Source organism: Cydia strobilella, chromosome 25 (assembly GCF_947568885.1).
Source record: "Cydia strobilella chromosome 25, ilCydStro3.1, whole genome shotgun sequence".
NCBI classification, from domain to species: domain Eukaryota; kingdom Metazoa; phylum Arthropoda; class Insecta; order Lepidoptera; family Tortricidae; genus Cydia; species Cydia strobilella.
Window position 1 is genome coordinate 9,058,859 of NC_086065.1, and position 18,715 is coordinate 9,077,573.

The 18,715-nt window shown below is 40.9% G+C and overlaps 1 protein-coding gene across 1 annotated transcript in view; it reads right to left on the reverse strand.

The window, feature by feature from the left end:
- LOC134752770 (talin-1) overlaps positions 1 to 18,715 on the reverse strand; it is a 168,635-nt gene that overhangs the window by 104,311 nt on the left and 45,609 nt on the right. The window contains exons 3-11 of the mRNA XM_063688465.1: positions 7,306 to 7,416; positions 6,829 to 6,968; positions 5,803 to 5,957; positions 5,266 to 5,421; positions 4,869 to 4,972; positions 3,518 to 3,659; positions 2,512 to 2,703; positions 2,008 to 2,086; positions 1,202 to 1,370 (exon numbers count right to left, since the gene is read on the reverse strand). Of these exons, the coding sequence (XP_063544535.1) occupies positions 1,202 to 1,370; positions 2,008 to 2,086; positions 2,512 to 2,703; positions 3,518 to 3,659; positions 4,869 to 4,972; positions 5,266 to 5,421; positions 5,803 to 5,938 (978 nt within the window). The 5' untranslated portion in view covers positions 5,939 to 5,957; positions 6,829 to 6,968; positions 7,306 to 7,416. The remainder of the gene's footprint in view (positions 1 to 1,201; positions 1,371 to 2,007; positions 2,087 to 2,511; positions 2,704 to 3,517; positions 3,660 to 4,868; positions 4,973 to 5,265; positions 5,422 to 5,802; positions 5,958 to 6,828; positions 6,969 to 7,305; positions 7,417 to 18,715) is intronic.

Here is an 18,715-nt window from a genome sequence, read left to right on the forward strand (position 1 = left end):
CATAAAATACATATTGGACACCAGGTTATATATTACAGGACATTCAGGCTGTTTAGACCTTAGGAATTTGACATTGACCTATAAGCATTTTAAGCAGGACCTTTGTGTTATCCTTAGGCTCCTAAACCACCTTAAACGTGTATGGGTATACAAAGCTCATGTCATATTTATTCTGCTCTCAACAACTCCTTAACCTGGATGCAGTAACTTCAGGAAATCTTGGATTTTATAATGTCTTAACGCGTTCGCTGACAGTACATCGCCAGGCGGGGCACTTGTAGGCTCAATAACGCTTAACACTAGTACTGCCAGGGCACGTGTTGAGCATTTTTAACTACTTTAGAGTAAAACAGTGGAATTGGCAGACACGCTTGTAAGTAGCCTCTAAGTAAAATCTTCTAAGTACGTAACTTGACAAGGAAGAACGCCACGCCTTAAGGCAGGTCTCTGGCGTTCTTGGTGTACAGCACTTTGGCGTCAAACTCCGAAAGACCGGCATGGGGTTTGTGTTCATAGAACACTTTCTATCTTTAGTCCAGAAGATCCAGGTAGTAGGAACAGACTTGTAAGGCCTGCTTCTTGGTACCAATTCTTATGTTATAGCCTAACCTCACTGCCACTTTGACAAGTAGGTGTAGACAACTTAGGTCCATTAGTAAGTGTAGGATATGAAATTAAACTGATCTTGACAAGGAAGAACGCCACGCCGTAAGTCGGCAGGTCCCTGGCGTTCTTTAACTCCGAAAGACCGGCATGGCGTTTTAGTGGAGAGATTCAAGAATTTAAAGCACAGGATGCAAGAGTAGATTTCCGCCCGTTTCTAAATAAATTCGTCTAAATACTGTTCGGTACGGTACGTACCTTGACAAGGAAGAACGCCACGCCGTAAGTCGGCAGGTCCCTGGCGTTCTTTGGCGTCCAACTCCGAAAGACCGGCATGGCGTTTTAAGCACAGGGTGCAAGAGTAGATTTAGCAGGCCCGTTTCTAAATAAATTCGTCTAAATACTGTTCGGTACGGTACATACCTTGACAAGGAAGAACGCCACGCCGTAAGTCGGCAGGTCCCTGGCGTTCTTTGGCGTCCAACTCCGAAAGACCGGCATGGCGTTTTAAGCACTTTTAAGCACAGGGTGCAAGAGTAGATTTAGCAGGCCCGTTTCTAAATAAATTCGTCTAAATACTGTTCGGTACGGTACGTACCTTGACAAGGAAGAACGCCACGCCGTAAGTCGGCAGGTCCCTGGCGTTCTTGGTGTACAGCACTTTGGCTTCCAACTCGGATAGTCCGGCATGCCGCTTGTGCTCCTTGAACACTTTCTTTTCGGTGCCTTTTACTTTCACGTAGGAGCCGGGAAGAAATTCCTTCAGACTGTGGACAAAGGTAAATAGGAATGACAAATTGATTTACAATTTGGCTATAGTAATTTGTTTAGAAAAACTTAAATGTGCAATATAAATTTTTTAAAATCCATCACCTATAAACTAAAATGTACAGTCAAGGGCATAAATATATATACATTCACAAAGTTTCAAAAATACGTGTACGCTCTTACACCTTACATAATAAAGTCGTGTTCACATATTTTTGAGCCGTTTGTCTGGATCGATATTTTTGCATTGTACTGTACAGAATAAATAAAGTATTGGCAAATGTTTTTTTCTTGCCGAAAACTAAATTTTTCGAGCTTAATTTTATATTCCAAAAATCGAAGAATACCAAATTTAAAAGATATAATATAGGATTTTTATAAAACGCCCATTTCGCTTAGGCGAACGGCATAAGGTATGTTATATCTATTAGTGACTTCTCCTTCTAAATCATTTAACGCATTCACTGCCAGGGGGCGTGGCCTATGAACAAACTTGTATGACGGTGAACGCACATGTGCGTTGGGGGCAGTGAATGTGTTAAAACGAAACTCATCACAAATAAATGTTTGAAAGACGATAAATAAACACTTCAGCAGGTCGTCGCTCCATCTCGTTGGAGGCCTACCAGCACTTACTCTAAGAATCCCGTGGTGTGTTTGTCCTCCTTGTGGTCACCAAACTGGATCTGGCACTGAATGCCCGCGAACTCGCACGCTGTTAACAAGAATATTTCTTTAACATTTTCGACGCCATTGACTTGATATAAAGTCTGTACATTTCGTGCCTCACACGCTACGACTTGATATGTGATACAGGTTGCGGCGGGTTGTTTACGTGCAATTTTTGACATGGCGTTTGACTTCTTCAATATCTGGGAGACCGAGCTTAGCTCGGAACTCGGAAATCACATATAAACTCAAAAATGCGCTTTTTTGAGTTTTTATATGTTTTCCTTACTCACCGGCAGGAACACAACACTATGATTAGTGTCTAGTGTTATTTATAGATTTTTAATTATAGTACGACACGCGCTCAGACACAATGGCCGACCGCTCACAAAAAAGAAACAATGGGTTATGTTTAACAGATTAGGGTCTTAGGCGTAAAAATCATTTGAGACAATTCATACTATATATTACCTTTATCTTGAGTGATAGGGTGAGTCCCATCCAATATAGCGTCTCTGGCTTGGACATACAGGAGATTCAACTGGACGGGGTCTCGGGAGTCCACGTTTCTATCGGAGAAGAAGAGCTTGCGTCGCAGGAGCAGGGTCTCGGTGACGTCGATGCCTTGCTCGCGGAGGGTCTTGGCCGGTTCCACCCAGTTCACTGTACAGACAGATAAAAAATGTTAATGACGAAATAAAACTTAATTCGACATTTAAAGTAATAAGTTTTAAGCAAAAATTTCATTTTTGGTACAAGCTTTTATAGCTGACTGTACTTTTCTTTACACAGGCAACTAATACACATCGAGACAATTCTAAAAACCCCAAACACAATTAGGTTGCGTTGTTTTATCACAGAGTTCCTATGACCACCTCCTGTCTCCATCATCAGATCAGCTCGATGGTACCATAATATTGCATTGTCACCCGACTTACATTTGTATGAAAATTTTTAGCTTCATCGGAAACCGGGAAGTAGGTCAAATTTAACTTGCAAGATTTGACCCCTACAAACATACATACATACATACTTTCTTACAGAGGTTTTTTGCATGTTAATAAAAAGTTGTAAAAATAGAAACCCGTAGGTAACCTAGTTCTCAATTGAGCTGGTCTATCTTGGCGTCTCCTTGTCCTGGTGTTTTCCCTTCAGGGTCCCGAAGTTGTCTCGAAGGGGTCAGGGCTATAACCGCGAAAATCGAAGTTCGCAAATTGCGGGCATTTTTCTCTGTCACTCTAATTACGCCTACATTAGAGTAAAAGAGAAAGATCCCCGCAATTTGCGAATTTCGGTTTTCGCGGTAGCCCCGCAGGCTCCTGAGTTAAAAGTTAAACTGTTTATGTACCTTCATCATCAGTCCTGAGCTGGTCTATCTTGGCGTCCCACTTGCCTGAGTGTTTCCTCTAAGGTCAGGGTCCCGAAGTTGTCTCGCAGGGGTCAGGTTCCTGAGTTAAGATTTAACCTGCGTATGTACCTTCATCATCAGTCCTAAGCTTCTTCCTGAGCTGGTCCATCTTGGCGTCCCGCTCCTTGTCCTGGTGTTTTCTCTTCAGCGTCAGGGTCCCGAAGTTGGGCTTCTCACAGGGGTCGGGTTCCTCTTTCAGTTCCTCGCGGACCTAGAAGGAAAGAGAGCGTCAAGAATTGGGGAGGTACCTCCACCTTACAGAAAACCGCAGCCAAATAACACTAGACCCTACTAATAGTGTTGTGTTCCTGCCGGTGAGTAAGGTTGCCAGAGCTCGAGGGAGAGGAGTGTTAGGGTCGGCAACGCGCATGTAACTCCTCTGGATTTGCAGGCGTACATAGGCTACGGAGACTGCTTAACATCAGGCGGGCCGTATGCTTGTTTGCCACCGACGTAGTATAAAAAAAAGTAAGTAATAATAAGTTTTTGAAAAAATAAAAATTAACGATAGAAGCTTTTATTTATCTCCGACTGTAATTTTAAACACAATCATCTATGTAAGTAAGCTATATTCCCTTTGTTTGATATAATTGAAAATCATAATGTAATGATTGTCATATTATCATTAGTCATAATTTTGAAACCCTTAACTTTTCAGGATTTTCCTCAGGTTCACTAGACTTATATTGACCGGGATATAGACCGTGATTACCTTTTGTATTATTTGTGAGCTCCCGATATTTCGTTACGCAGTTACAATCGTGAAGATGGGTTTAAACTGTCAAATGTGTGGAATCCTGTGATTTGTTTGTGTAAAAAACCAGTGATATCCGAATCAAACACGCGTAGTGACACCGTGAGTGTAGTGTGTTTGGACAGACCAACGATTGTGAACGCGACCGGACCAACAAGTGTGAATGCGACCGTTGGTAACGTTGAAAGTGAACGCAGCCGACGCGCAAGAATGAGGGTAGACAGAGCGCTGTCTACACAACTTTGACACCCACCCGCTATCTTCAGTCACCCGTGAACATGATGCATGTAACTGCGTCGAAATATCGGGAGCTCACAAATAATACAAAAGGTAATCACGGTCTATATCCCGGTCAATATAAGTCTAGTGAAACTAACCGTGAATCATTCAAAACTCTTTCCTCAGGTTATCCTATAGATCTATCCTAGGTTAGGTAAAAATGTGGACAAACAATACATTAATTTATGACTTATGGGAAACAATATAGACCCTATTGTATTACAGGTTTCCTGTGATCTATTGGTCACCATTGGTCTTCACCATCCTGATGATACGGCCTAACTACGGTGACTGTTTTGGTACCGTCAGACAGTGACTACCGTGAGTCTTTCGATGACTGGTGACCTGGAGTTGTTTTACATGCTCCATCTAACAGGTGATACTCACCAGGCCATATTCGTCGTAGTTGGTGATGCCAATCTTGGTGCAAATTACGACCATTAGATTGGCAACGATCTGGCTGTCGTCCACTAGGAGTGTCTTCACAGAACCTGGAAATAAAAGGGTTATTAAAAACGAAATACTCTCAAAAGCAAAGAGAATGGGTAATGTATGAACATTTAACTGTTTTTTATAGTCCATACCGAGATAAAGGATCAGATCTTCGTTGAGACAATTCTAACAAACACAAACTCAATGTAGTTTTTTTTTGTCTTATCACAGATTTCTATTTGCCACTTCTGGTCTCCGACATCAGAATTTAGATAACATGATGAATGCAGATGAGATAATTAAAACAGCCAGGTTTTATTGAAGTTTTATTTGTACAAAAAAATTTGCTTACCATCCAACATGCGTACACGCAAGTTTCTGGTCTTCCTGCAATATTCAAGGATGTCTCCATTACGCAGCATATAGTAGTCAAGGCTGCGTGATGCTTCAAGCCAGATTCCCTTCTTGTTATCCTCTTCTGACGCGAGGAACAGCCCGTATTCTTTCGCTGTGGGAGAGAGGGCCTTATTGAATGAGAAAAGTTGGAACTTGAAATAATGCGTATCATGGTTATACACCATCTGTTCTTAAATACGGACTGTTATTGTGGGGTAATCCAGTATATGAAAACGAGTTTGCAAAAACGGTGTTACAGTTATTTGTGGCGTATACCAGACCAGTAGTATATATGTCAGACCCATCAGAGGATACATTAAAACGCAGCTTGGCAAGTTGGCACCAGTCATTCGTTACCAACTCAGCTCCATTCGGGCGCTATCGTCTACTGTCGGATGCCGTCGGATCTCGTTATGTCCGGTCAGCTCCATTCAACTAGTCATCTTCAATCAGGTGTAAAATATGTGATGTTACCAGTCAAAGCAGTACTCACGGTCACTGGAGCTGGCTTCCAGGATCTTCTCTCTGATGATGCGGCAGGCATCGTAGATGGTAGTGGAGGGGTCGAACTGGATGGTCTTGACCACCTTGCCGCCTTCGAGAGATATCTTCAGTGAGAGCGTCGCCATCTTGGTTAAGGAGTAGGCTCTGAAACGATAGAAATGGTGTTTAGTTGCTATTTTTAACTAATATATTTAACGAATATTAGTTTATATTCTTTAGACCAGAGATCTCCAATAGGGTCGCCAATCTAACAGTCTGGAATTCAAAAAGAACCCAATTCCATTCTATTAGGCCATTCGGGCCTGGGCATGGATCTCTGTCGGATCAAAAAGTTTGGAGACCCCTGCTTTAGATAATTATTTAGTCACTTAACAATGAATAGTAAACGTTACACCACAGCAATTCGCTGACTCTTTCAAGTTTTGTTGAAAATGTCGATGTCAGCGTCAGCTCTGGAATCTATCATGCTGGGGATTTCTTCATCGGTTGTGTGTGTCCAAGCTAAATGTTCGTGCTAAAAATGAACATCAGTGGTCTTCCACCTATAAGGCTTTGTTGAGTTGAGAGTTAAATAAATTCCCAATGTCTGATAGGTAAAGTTGGAGGTACAGTTGCCATCAGATATATAAGAGCGGCCAAGGTGCTCAAAAATATCTGAAGACGCCTCTATTGTCGAGGCGTTAGAGTGCGTGTTCAGATATGTTGAGCACCAAGGCCGCTCCGATACATCTGATGGTGACTGTACATACAAACCAGTTCGCTGCAATCTTTTAGGCTGTGGTCTCTATTATAGGACATAAGGTATAGGGAACGCGCGCTAAACCACCTTCTCGGTTGGCGAACTAGCGGTCCCTGATGAAGTACGAGTACAACATCACAAAATTCACAAACCTGCTTATAGTAGCAGTACGCCCAGGGTCTCATTTGGGGCTGGATTCTCTACTGGTGGGCTCTAGATCTAGAGAGCGCGCGCTGGGCCGTCGTCTACTCGGTTGGCTGAATATGAAGTACAAACCTGCTTATAGTAGCAGTACGTCCAGGGTCTCGTTCGGGGCTGGATTCTCTACTGGTGGGCTCTAGATCTAGAGAGCGCGCGCTGGGCCGTCGTTTTCTCGGTTGGCTGAATGAGCGGAGACGCTCACGAGGTTGCCCGTTCTGTGGACAAAATTGGCGTTAGAACCAATCATAAGTTGTCGAAGATATCTTCAATTCGTAAAGATGACAATATAATTGGCAGCCAATCCTTAATAAAAAAGAGGAAAAATATGTTCTAAAGCAGTCTCATGTTGGCCTGTTTTGTAACCAGTAGACCAGCTACCAGGTAGACGGCGGGAAAAACCTGGCTCCAGTCGGGTCCGTTTCGGATGTCGTCACAACCAGTCGGCGATCCACCGACATCATATTGTCTAAAATACGAGTTTAGCAGTGGAATAGGAATATCTCCAGGTTGCAATGGATGCAAATGGACTGGATAGTTGGATGTTGGACTTACTGGGTGAGTCAACCGTCTCCAGTTGTCTTGAAGCGCGTGCTCGATGCGCTCGCGGAGACTGCGTCACGCGCGCGGCGATGCTTGCGGTGCTGGGTCCGGGTCTGAATCAATCTGTAACAAGAGATAACTAACGTTAATTTCAAGTCATCATCATCATCATTGGCCTTATCGTCTATTGCAGACTATTTATGGTGTAACACCGGAGAGACACCGTTTTTGATGGCTTAAAAGTCCGATGCGAGACCGACATGGCCTACCGCAGGCCTGACAAGAGAAGTTTGCGGAAAACGGTACTGAAACGCCTTGACGTCAATTTTGCCTCTTGTCAGCGAGTATGGCGAACCAGGACTCATCACAAAACTTGCGACCCTCCAAAACGCCTTTGCGCCACTCCGTCCGTTGTACTGCGAGCCTCTCCCACTCTCGGTGGTCGATATGGAAGGCAATCATGTCCCTCTTTGCGCAATCTACCAAGTCAATGTCACGTGAAAAATAATGAACAGTCCGCCAGTCTGGCCAGGCGTTCTTATAAATACACCATTATCAATGAAAATCTTTTTGAATACAACTACATATATCGACCTTCGGCTTCGGACCTTGGAGTTATAGTACCTACCTTCTTTTCAAGTAGTTGCCAAAGAGACTAGTAAACTGCGACCGTAAGGTCTACGTAACAAACAATACAGCGGGGAAATGCTACCAGGAAACCAGGACTTATTTATTTTCCCGCAGGTGTAACATATTTTTGTATTTATACAAGATTTGTTTTTTCCTGTCACACAGCCTGCCTGATAGATTTTTGCTACACCACAGGACATACTTACTTACTTACCGCACAGGACTGTCCCTTTCTAACAACATCACACAAAAGAGATGGATTATTAGCCGTTGTACTGGCCCATATACATAGCTCAAGTTATAAACCTCAAACAGTTTCAAAAGCAGGCCAGCCGGCCATCTGCCGTTACGCAACGCGCAGGCGCGGAAACAATTAAGGTTATTATTGGGCTCACGTGTTGTACTGCAATTTAAGGCATGGGGATTGGGGACAGTGATTACTTAAACAATTTTGTCTCTCAGGTAAAAGGTAGCACAGTTATAAAAGTCACTGATGCTTTAAAGGTGCGATGAGAAACTGACCAAGTGCCCGAAATTATTACATACCTAATAGACCGCGGGCCAGGAACAGATTTCCATGACCAATCGCCTACCGGGCGAAAACTCGTATAGTGGTTAACGGCTATGTATGATGAACCCTCGTGAACGTCAGCTGCCGCTCCGTTGGTGGGTTGAGGATTGGCAGCAAATAAAGTCTATAAAAAAGTTTAGTCATCGCCTCCCGCTTGATACTTTGTGTGAATAAACAAAATCGTCAGCCGATTGTATCGCTGTGGAATTACCGTCAGCTGGTCACATGAACATGTAAAAAAGAAAATTCTTTTCAGTCATCGGCGTCATCGCCTCCCGTTAGATACTTTGTCAGATGATAGTTTAAATGCTATTGTTAATAAAACTAATCGTCAGCCGGTTGTATCGCGGAGAAAAGACCGTGTTACGCGTTTCGGTGGCTGCCATTCCTTAACCCACCAACGGAGCGGCAGCTGACGTTCACGAGGGTTCATCATACATAGCCGTTAACCGCTATACGAGTTTTCGCCCGAGAGGCGATGACTGACGAAATTTGCGCCTGGCTCGCGGTCTATAACGGTTGCTTTGACCATAAACACAGAATACTTGTCTTATGAATCTCTACTATCACACTGAGTCGTTTGCCGAATACTTTTCTAATTCTTCTTGCATCGCATGTTAGATTATATTCGCTATTTGTAGAACTTTTTCCCATAATTATATACGATTCCGTAATATCTCGATGACATCATAATTATATCCGTCATTTTATGACTTAACCCACTTCGCATACCAAAATAAGACATACTTGACAAGACGCTCAGTTTGCACCAACTTGGCAATGATAACGTAGTTATGTTTAGCGTTATACTGATAATAATGGCAACAGATCCCTGGGATGTATGGGATTTTTCTAAAGAGGAGTGTAAAGGTTTTTAAAGGGTATGTAACCCCTGGAGTTGCAGGCGTCCAAAGGCTACGGTGACTGCTTACCATCAGGCGGGCCGTAAGCTTGTTTGCCACCGACTCGGTATAAAAAGAGAACAAGGGCAGGATCAGGAAGTGACCTGGTCTGAGAAAAATGGCAAATTATTTTCCAATTCACCTAAAACCGTCTTCGAGTAGTCAGGGAATATTAGCCACTTTACCAATTAGAAAAGATCCCGATTAATTGAGAATCTTCGATTAAAAAGGGTTTTTTTCGCCCCGGCAATACAAATTCAAAGAGACCAGGGAGCCTAACCAAGATGACATACTACATCTGTCAATGCGCCAAACGAAATATAAAAATGTATTGGGATGACAGATGCTATGAAAAGTCAGGTGACTATTCCCATTTTTTATTTTTATGAAATAGGAGGCAAACGAGCAGACGGATCACCTGATGGTAAGCGATTACCGCCGCCCATGGACACCCGCAACACCAGAGGGGTTGTAAGTGCGTTGCCGGCCTTTAAGATGGGAATACGCTCTTTACATACATGATTTGAGTTTCGATTGAAGTTCTCTATCAACTATTATCATCTTGGCCAGACCCCCTGATCTGGGAACAGGGAAAAATAATTTTCCAGAACAATCCAACCGTTTTCGAGTAATCACTTCAGAGTTATATTTTACCATTCCTCCCATCGGAAAAAAAATATCCAAACGAAACCTTTCTGAAGTCGGTCGAAAAGTGTAATTCCATCCACTACAAATGCCGACATTTAATCATTTTAAAGTGCACAATAAACCCCTCACAACTGCGCATAAACTCCATATTGCGTCGTCAAAATTCCTGCAGTCGTCCGTTCGGGTTTTTATGCAAAACAGAGCCATAACTTTTCTTGAAGGACCGTTGGGGTTGCGAATGCAACGGAGTTCTGCCTCGCACAGCTCAACTGTGGACAGAACTGCCGCCCGCTGTAGTTTCGCACCGATATAGTATGAATTATCTCAGATGATTTTTTCGGGCTCGGGCCCCAATCTGTTAAACAAAAGGTATTGTTCCCTTTATTCAGTGGTTACGCTTACTGCTAATAGCCCCGACATAAGTAACGGGAACAAGCCCGTTTAAAAAGCAAATTTACCATTCTATTTATATGGTTCACATTCATAAAACATTCGGAGATACTTAACACGTTTTGTTATTTCCAAAGAAAAGCCCACCCTGATTAATTGTTCTCTGCATGAGTTGTCACATAAATTTTGAACCTTAATACTATCACGATAGTTGCTTTTTAAACGACATGGCTGCTTTGGAAAGTGCTGAAAACCGCTCTTAAAAGAAACAAAGATTTTTGTTTAACAGATTTGGGTCCGAGCCCGAAACAATCATCTGAGAAAATTCATACTATACCTTCAAACCTTCAAGAATAGAGCGTCTTAAATAACGGCAACGCGCAACCATCCTGGTGTTGCAGGTGTCCATGGGCACAGAGCATTGCTTACCATCAGACGCTTCATTTGCTTGTTTGCCTCCAATATCTCGAGTCCAAGTTACGAAAACCAGCAGATATAGAGGTAAAAAGAAAGATTTAGAATTCGCGCAGTCTGCGCTTGAAAACCATGGTATTTGTCTCTTGTCTCTAACAAATCCTCAAGAACTAAGTTCCAACATAATATGACCACTATGACCAGAGTCTTACTAATTCGACTCAAAGATGAAGACACCATAAGAATAGTTTAAGGCTGCCTCCTTTCTGCGATGAGAGGAGATGAGATACGCGCGGAAATAAACCAATAGAGTTGGTTGTAATCCAGCGAGAAGACAACCATGCTATAGATCGAATCATATCAACTGAGCTAATGCACTTACCTGTACTAACAATGGCATTGTATTATTACAATACTATTATCTGCTTTTGTTCTCGTAGCCGCCAACTAGTTACTTACAAAATAAGTTAGAAATGCATTGCATGTATATTTAATTTTTAACCTTATTCATTGTTGAATGGGGTTAAAATGGTCTAAAAACATGTTGTAACAAATGATTTTCTACAGTGTGCATTCGTTTTGGGTGACGACGGTTGTAAAATGTAAATAAAGTTATGTTAACCATTATTTAGTTAGTGTATTTTGTAGCCTATTGTTGAAAAATAGAGTCGTTAATCTATACTAACATTTCAAGGCGGTTATAATCTGCTTTTACTACGAGGTAGTTATCCTAATTTGTGGTTTACCACTCAATGGCATTGTATTCTTGAGACTCTTTGAGTAAACAGGTAAGTGCATTAGCTCAATTGATATGATTCCATCTATACTCATATTGGTTGATTCCCGCACGTCTCTCGTTTGAAAGGTGAGAAACCTTCGCCTCAGAAAACGCAGCCAAAGAGGCCAAATAACGTTGGTTTTCACTATTCGACTCGTCGGCTTTCCCAATAGCAATTCAGACCCTGCGTTTTAATGAACTGCATATGAAATTGGTATATTTGGGAGGATTGCACTCTATCATAAGGTGATAAGGACTTAGTTTAACATGACTACCACTTCGGTGAAAATAAGCGTAGCGCCTGATACGCAAATTAATACTTAGTTTAAGGGATTTTAAACTGTACTGTTTGGGATTAAAGTTCAGTTTTGTTTTAATGGTTTGGTTTAAATTTAGGCATGGAATATGTATTCAGTTTTTATTATTGTTTAGTGGAATTTCTAATTTAAGGGCGATGAGACTATTTGTGAGAATAAAATAGTAATAAACATAGCGACCCTTTATATTACCATTTCTTGGTCATTAAATTTTATGCTATTTGGCACATGCCTTCAAGTAGGTACGTATAAGGTATTTTTCAGGAATTTACTGGTGTAAAGTAGTAGTAGTTGTAGAGTAGATCTTTCAATGATAAATTAAACATATACAACTTATATGGGGCATTTTCTATAAAAAGGGACCTTATCGTCGATGGCGCTTACGCCGCACAGCGTCGCGCGGCATTGTATTAATGTCGGAGCATCGTTTATAATGGCGTTAGCGCCATCGACAATAAGGTCCCTTTTTATAGAAAATACCACATATATACAACTTTCAATGATAAAGTCCATTCGACGAATTTTATATCTTTTCAAGGACTAGCTTTTTATTAATTTATGAAAAATATACAAATATCCGGGGACAATCTTATTACCAGATCGACCTAGCCCCAAACTAACCAGAATCAGTGTTTATCACCTTAGTTCTACAAATGCACTTGTGCAAGCGTTCGTTCCATCGTTGCACTATATTCGTTGACTGCCGTACTCATCAAAAGTAATAAACACGAGCTATAAGTGTACGGAGCAATAACCGTTACGATGTACGCAGATTTTATGGTAAAGGGGGACGATAGATGAAATGATTACTCTTCGACTGATTATAATATGTGCTATTTTCTATAAAAACGGACCTTATTGTCGATGGCGCTTACGCCATTATTAACGATGCTCCGATATAAATACAATGCCGCGCGAAGCTGTGCGGCGTAAGCGCCATCGACAATAAGGTCCCTTTTCATAGAACATGCCCGAAATGATTACTCTTCGACTGATTGTAATATCTTCATATTTTATATCAATCTTCCTCTGCCGCATCCGGCAATGGCTGGACCGATTATATTCATTGAAAGTATTTATTAAGCTTTTGTTTTACGATTTTTTACATATTTTTGGACCCATGGTTCAAAAGTTAGAGGGGGGGGGGGGGGGGCACATAATTTGTTTCTTTTGGAGCGATTATTTCCGAAAATAATCACTTAATCAAAAAAATCCAACGATATCCCACACTATTGAGTTAAAAGGTAAAAAATATATCAAAAAATCCATTATGTATGTGAGGTATTCTAAAAAAAACTTTTTTTTGATTTTATCAACTTATTCGGATTGGTTGATATATATATCCATGTCAATTTTCAGCTTTCTAGCACTAACGATTACGGAGCAAAGCCTTGGACAGACAGACGGACGGACGGACATGGCGAAACTATAAAGGTTCCTAGTTGACTACGGAACCGTAAAAACGCGCTAGTGATATGTTGTGAGTTGTGACTGTTGTAAGATATTACTTACAAATCAAAATATTAATTATAATCTACGTTACTTTGACTACTCTGCTTGACAAGTCAGAAAACGAATTTTATCTCAAAATATACTTACGACACACTTTTTGCTACCTCAATATACAAATCCATTAATTCCATCACCGACAATCATCGCTAACAATACCTTGACAGCCGCCTGTCACACTTTATATAAATAGACGCGTACGCACCTGCGCTGGCGCCGGTATGAAAATACAACTGAAAATACGTACAAATATTGACTGTATTGTTAAATAGAAAAGGCTCAAATTGCTTTGAGAGCTTTCGTGGATTTTGTTTATCGTAAAATCAATTTTCAGTTGAAATAGTGACCTTATTGTGTAGGGGAAAAGGTCTACGTATGTAAATGTTTATCAATAGTCGATATAAGTATACAAATCGTTTAAAAAACGATCTTACAGTTAAGTAAAGAATATTTAAATTTCAATGACAGATTTGACAAATTATGTTCTTAAAGAATCCAAACTGTAAGTTCAAATGTCGGATGCGACATTTATCTGTGTTAAGGGGCCCACTGACTATCAGTCCGCCGGACGATATAGGCCTGTCAGTTAGAACACAAATTTGACAGTTCCGAACAACTGGCAGGCCGATATCGTCCGGCGGACTGATAGTCAGTGGGCCCCTTAAGTAACTCTATCTTATCTTATGGTTTTCGGGGGCCCTTGCGGATACACTTCGACCCATGGGGATCTTGTGTGCAGTTACCCCCTAGGAAAGATCCGTCTGTCAGCTATTCAAGAGCTTTTTCCACCATCACCATGTGCCGGATGATGGAGCTCATGGGTAGCGTTTTGAATTCCTTTGGTTCCATATAAAAAGTTGCGTTACAGATTCTTCAATGCGAACTGTATTAGAGATGCCGTGGCGGACCCGGGTATGTCCTTAAACTACGTCCAAAAGAGAGGTATGGGCACTGTAAATGACATCTCGCTTTGTATGGTAGGGCACAGGACAGCGGATGTCATTCCAGATCTAGAGCAGAGCCCAACTGGGGAGGTATGTCCACCTTACAGAAAACCGCAGCCAAATAACACTAGACCCTACTCATAGTGTTGTGTTCCTGCCGGTGAGTAAGGTTGCCAGAGCTCGAGGGAGAGGAGTGTTAGGGTCGGCAACGCGCATGTAACTCCTCTGGAGTTGCAGGCGTACATAGGCTATGGAGACTGCTTAACATCAGGCGGGCCGTATGCTTGTTTGCCACCGACGTAGTATAAAAAAAAACATGAAAAAGTCAAACCTAACCTGATCAATTCTACAATGACATTTCGTGAAATAATCAAAATCTATGGATCTGGCCATGACATATCTCTATTTGTAGAAACTGCCCATTAAAATTATTGATGCTGGCTGTCCCAAGTCCCACCATATGACATAAGGTATAATTTCAATATGGTCTTTTATGTCCTAAAACAATCTGTAGTTCTGTACCAAGTCCAAACAATTTTGAATAGTACGTGTATACTTTGTACAGTTCCTCCTATCTTTCAGTCAATCTGGGGCATCTCGTACTCATAAGTAAGAAGTCGGTCGCTATATTTAGCACCATGAATGAACGTCTGATTTCGACAACAGTCGCGTGTCAATGACTTCAGCGTTGTTGGAGCTGAGGCGAGGTAATTTCAGCTTTGTGCTCTGGGCTATAACCGCGAAAATCGAAGTTCGCAAATTGCGGGCATTTTTCCCTGTCACTCTTATTACACCTTCATTGGAGTAAAAGAGAAAGATCCCCGCAATTTGCGAATTTCGGTTTTCGCTATAGCCCCTAAGATCGACAGGTGAGAAACGCTCTAGGATTGAATTAATTTATATGGACAAGTGCGAGTCGTACTCGCCCACCGAGGGTTCCGTACTGTTTAGATTTGTTGTTATAGCGGCAACAGGAATACATCATCTGTGAAAATTTCAACTGTCTAGCTATCACGGTTATAATGAGATACAGCCTGGTGACGTGGTGACAAACACAGACAGATGGACAGACGAACAGTGGAGTTTTAGTAATAGGGTCCCGTTTTTAGCCTTTGGGTAATAAAATAGTTTTACACTCTCAAGTAAATGTACTCGTAAACTTGTTTTTATTGATTTACAGATTTACAGACAGCATCTAATAGATAGTGACCTTAAAGGTGTGTTACGATTTATTTTGGCCACTTTTTTCATTGGTAACCAAGTTTGTTACCAATAAAAAAAAAGAAAGCATGATAAAGATATTGAAAGGAGAGTGAGTGCTGGAAATCGCGTGAATGGGGCACTTAACGCTTTTATGAGCAGCCAGAAGGTGTCGCAAAAGGCACGGTTGGCTGTGCATGGAGGGGTGCTGGTGCCTACACTTATGTATGGTAGCGAAAGTTGGGTATGGCAGAAGAGGCATCAGAGCCAAGTGAATGCAGTGGAAATGAGAGCGTTGAGAAGTGTGTGTGGTGTGAGATTACAAGATAGAATTAGGAACAGTGTGATAAGGGAAAAGTGTGGACTGAGCGAAGATGTAGTGACAAAAATTGAGAAAGGTATGTTGAGATGGTTTGGACACGTGGAAAGAATGAGTGAAAGAAGGCTAACAAAGAGAGTGTATAAGGGAGAGGTAGAAACGGGAGTTGGAAGGGGCAGACCTCGGCGGACTTTCTATGATCAGATCGGGGAAATCCTGAAGAAAGGCCAGGTCAAGAGCACCCTAAACCGGCGAGCGTGTATGAGGAATGTTATGAAAGTGAAGGAAGCGAAAGAGGTATGTCAGGATCGTAGCAAGTGGAAATCCGTGGTCTCTGTCTACCCCTCCGGGAAATAGGCGTGATTATATGTATGTATGTATGTATGTAAAAAAAAAGAATATGGATGTTTTCACATATATTTGGCCACTTTGCAATTACTATCTTTTTGCAATGACAGTAGGTACTAACTAATGATGAAGGCAAGATTTTTTTTGGTTATTATTTGGTCAAAATATTGACATTTTATTTTAACCTTGTGACGTTTCCAGTCAAATAATATTAGATTGTGAATAATCCACAAGAATGATTTTAAACAGCATTGCATCGTTACAGCAGCAATGCAAGATCCATGCCTTACTTTGACAATTGAAAATCACATAAACAAATACATAAAGTTGATTGTAAAAATATCGGTTTGGCTTATTATGTACAAAGATAGATATAAGTCCGTAATAGATGGATACAGTCTAAGGAAAAAACGTGCCTCGAAAATCAAGAAAATTTGATTCTCGTTCAGAGGGCGCTACTAGTTTTGGCCTACAGTCGTATAGATGGCGTTGACGGTTTCGTTTGTTATTTAACAATTTTAACGCATATCAGTGAAAGAACATGGGTCAAAATCATAAAAATAATTAATGCAAATAAAAAAAAAACATTTATCTATATTTAAATACATTCTCTCGTATTTTTATAAATCTTCATTTTTAGTTTTAAAGTGTGTCGACAGATGGCAGTGAATTTACTGAGGTTACAAAATTTACTATGACAGTACCGCTCTAGTATAAGTTACTCTGTTATGTATCACGAATAAGTAGTTAGGTACGTATTAAGACATTTAACATTGGCATAATTAAATAATCATATTTGCATATGTGAGCAACTGTTTTCACATTTCACGCATGCAAACAAATGCAAAGATAAGATCTCACCTATTAACCTGAAATGAGGTAATCATTAAACAAACAACGTTTATACACACACTAGCTTTTGCCCGCGACTTCGTCTGCGTGGAATTAGTAATTAGGATACCTTAATTCTTAAACAAATCTGCTTTTTAATCCATCCTTTTTTCACCCCCAAATTGGTCCACACTATAAAAATTTTACCCCCTTAAGGGATGATTTCGGGGATAAAAGTTATTCTATATCCTTCCCCGCAGCTCAAACTATTCCCATACCAAGTTTCATCTAAATCGGTTTAGCGGTTATTGATTCCCCATACAAATTTCCACCCCCCTTTTCACCCCCTTGAGGGGTGAGTTCTGGGATAAAAAGTATCCTATGTCCTTCCCCGGGACTCAAACTATCTGTATACCAAATTTCAACTAAATCGGTTCAGCGGTTTAAGCGTGAAGAGGGAACACACAGACAGACAGACAGACTTTCGCATTTATAATATTAGTATGGATTTATTATCATAACAACGACATACCTAAATAGTAAAGACAAAGTTAGAAATATGACATTAGAGATAGTGAGGTCACACCAATATCTTTGGACTCCTGGAGGCTAAGGATTTAAAAAGTAGAAGTTATATTTGACTTTAGAATGCTTTTACCGTTAGCCTATGAACGCCTGTAATTTCAGGAGTGTCACCCGCGCGTAGCCAATAATTTAAAATCTGTATCGTCGGATCACGCTAAATTTTCATGTCAAGTGCTACGTCAAGTATAGAGGAATCTTACTGGTAAGTTTGTGCAAAGTTAGCGTGGTCAGCTGAAGTGGTCAAAGTCTACACTCCTTAAGAGTCCCCGGCAAGCTCGGTCGAATTGCACCTTCCCATACAAACGTAGTTTTATAACTACGTGTTGCCGCTCTCATTCTAAAACTACGTGTTGGATTGTAATGATACTTTGCAAATACAATGACATAAGGTAAATCTAGGTCTGAAATTAGTTTATATAACTCCAGTTTATAAAACAAACGAAATAGAGCAAAAACAAGTTTTGTATGAAAAACTTAGATTAGCTGTATTTTTTTAATGGTATCTGAATTCTGAAGGTACATAAACTAATTACAGACATAGATATACCTTATCCTATTGTAAGTATAAAGTTTCAGAGCAAACTAGCTAGTCGTTTTAAAATCAGAGCGGAACTACGTTTGTATGAAGAACCGAGCTTGCCGGAGACCCTTAAGAGCCTTACCTATACTGAAGTCTCCCAAATGTCGGTGTTATTACCGCTATCTAAATCTACAGGCAGTTTAAGAAAAGGAAAATATTGTTAGCAAATATTACGCCTACATTAAATATTCTATCGCTACAAAACGACAGAACGTTAAAATTCTTCATGTCATAAAATATGGTCCGGCGAAGCGCAAACCTATAAAGACCGCCTGTGTTAAACCGACAATGTATAATGTATTGCAACAAGTGTAGCTATTCATACTGTGAACAGAGACAGACGAGTCGCAAATCGAAATTTTGTACGAGTCCGACCATGCTAACCCTGCATCGCATTTGCAATGGCGTGCCGTAATGTCATCAGTTAATGTCAAATTACTTTGAAAGTATGATTCA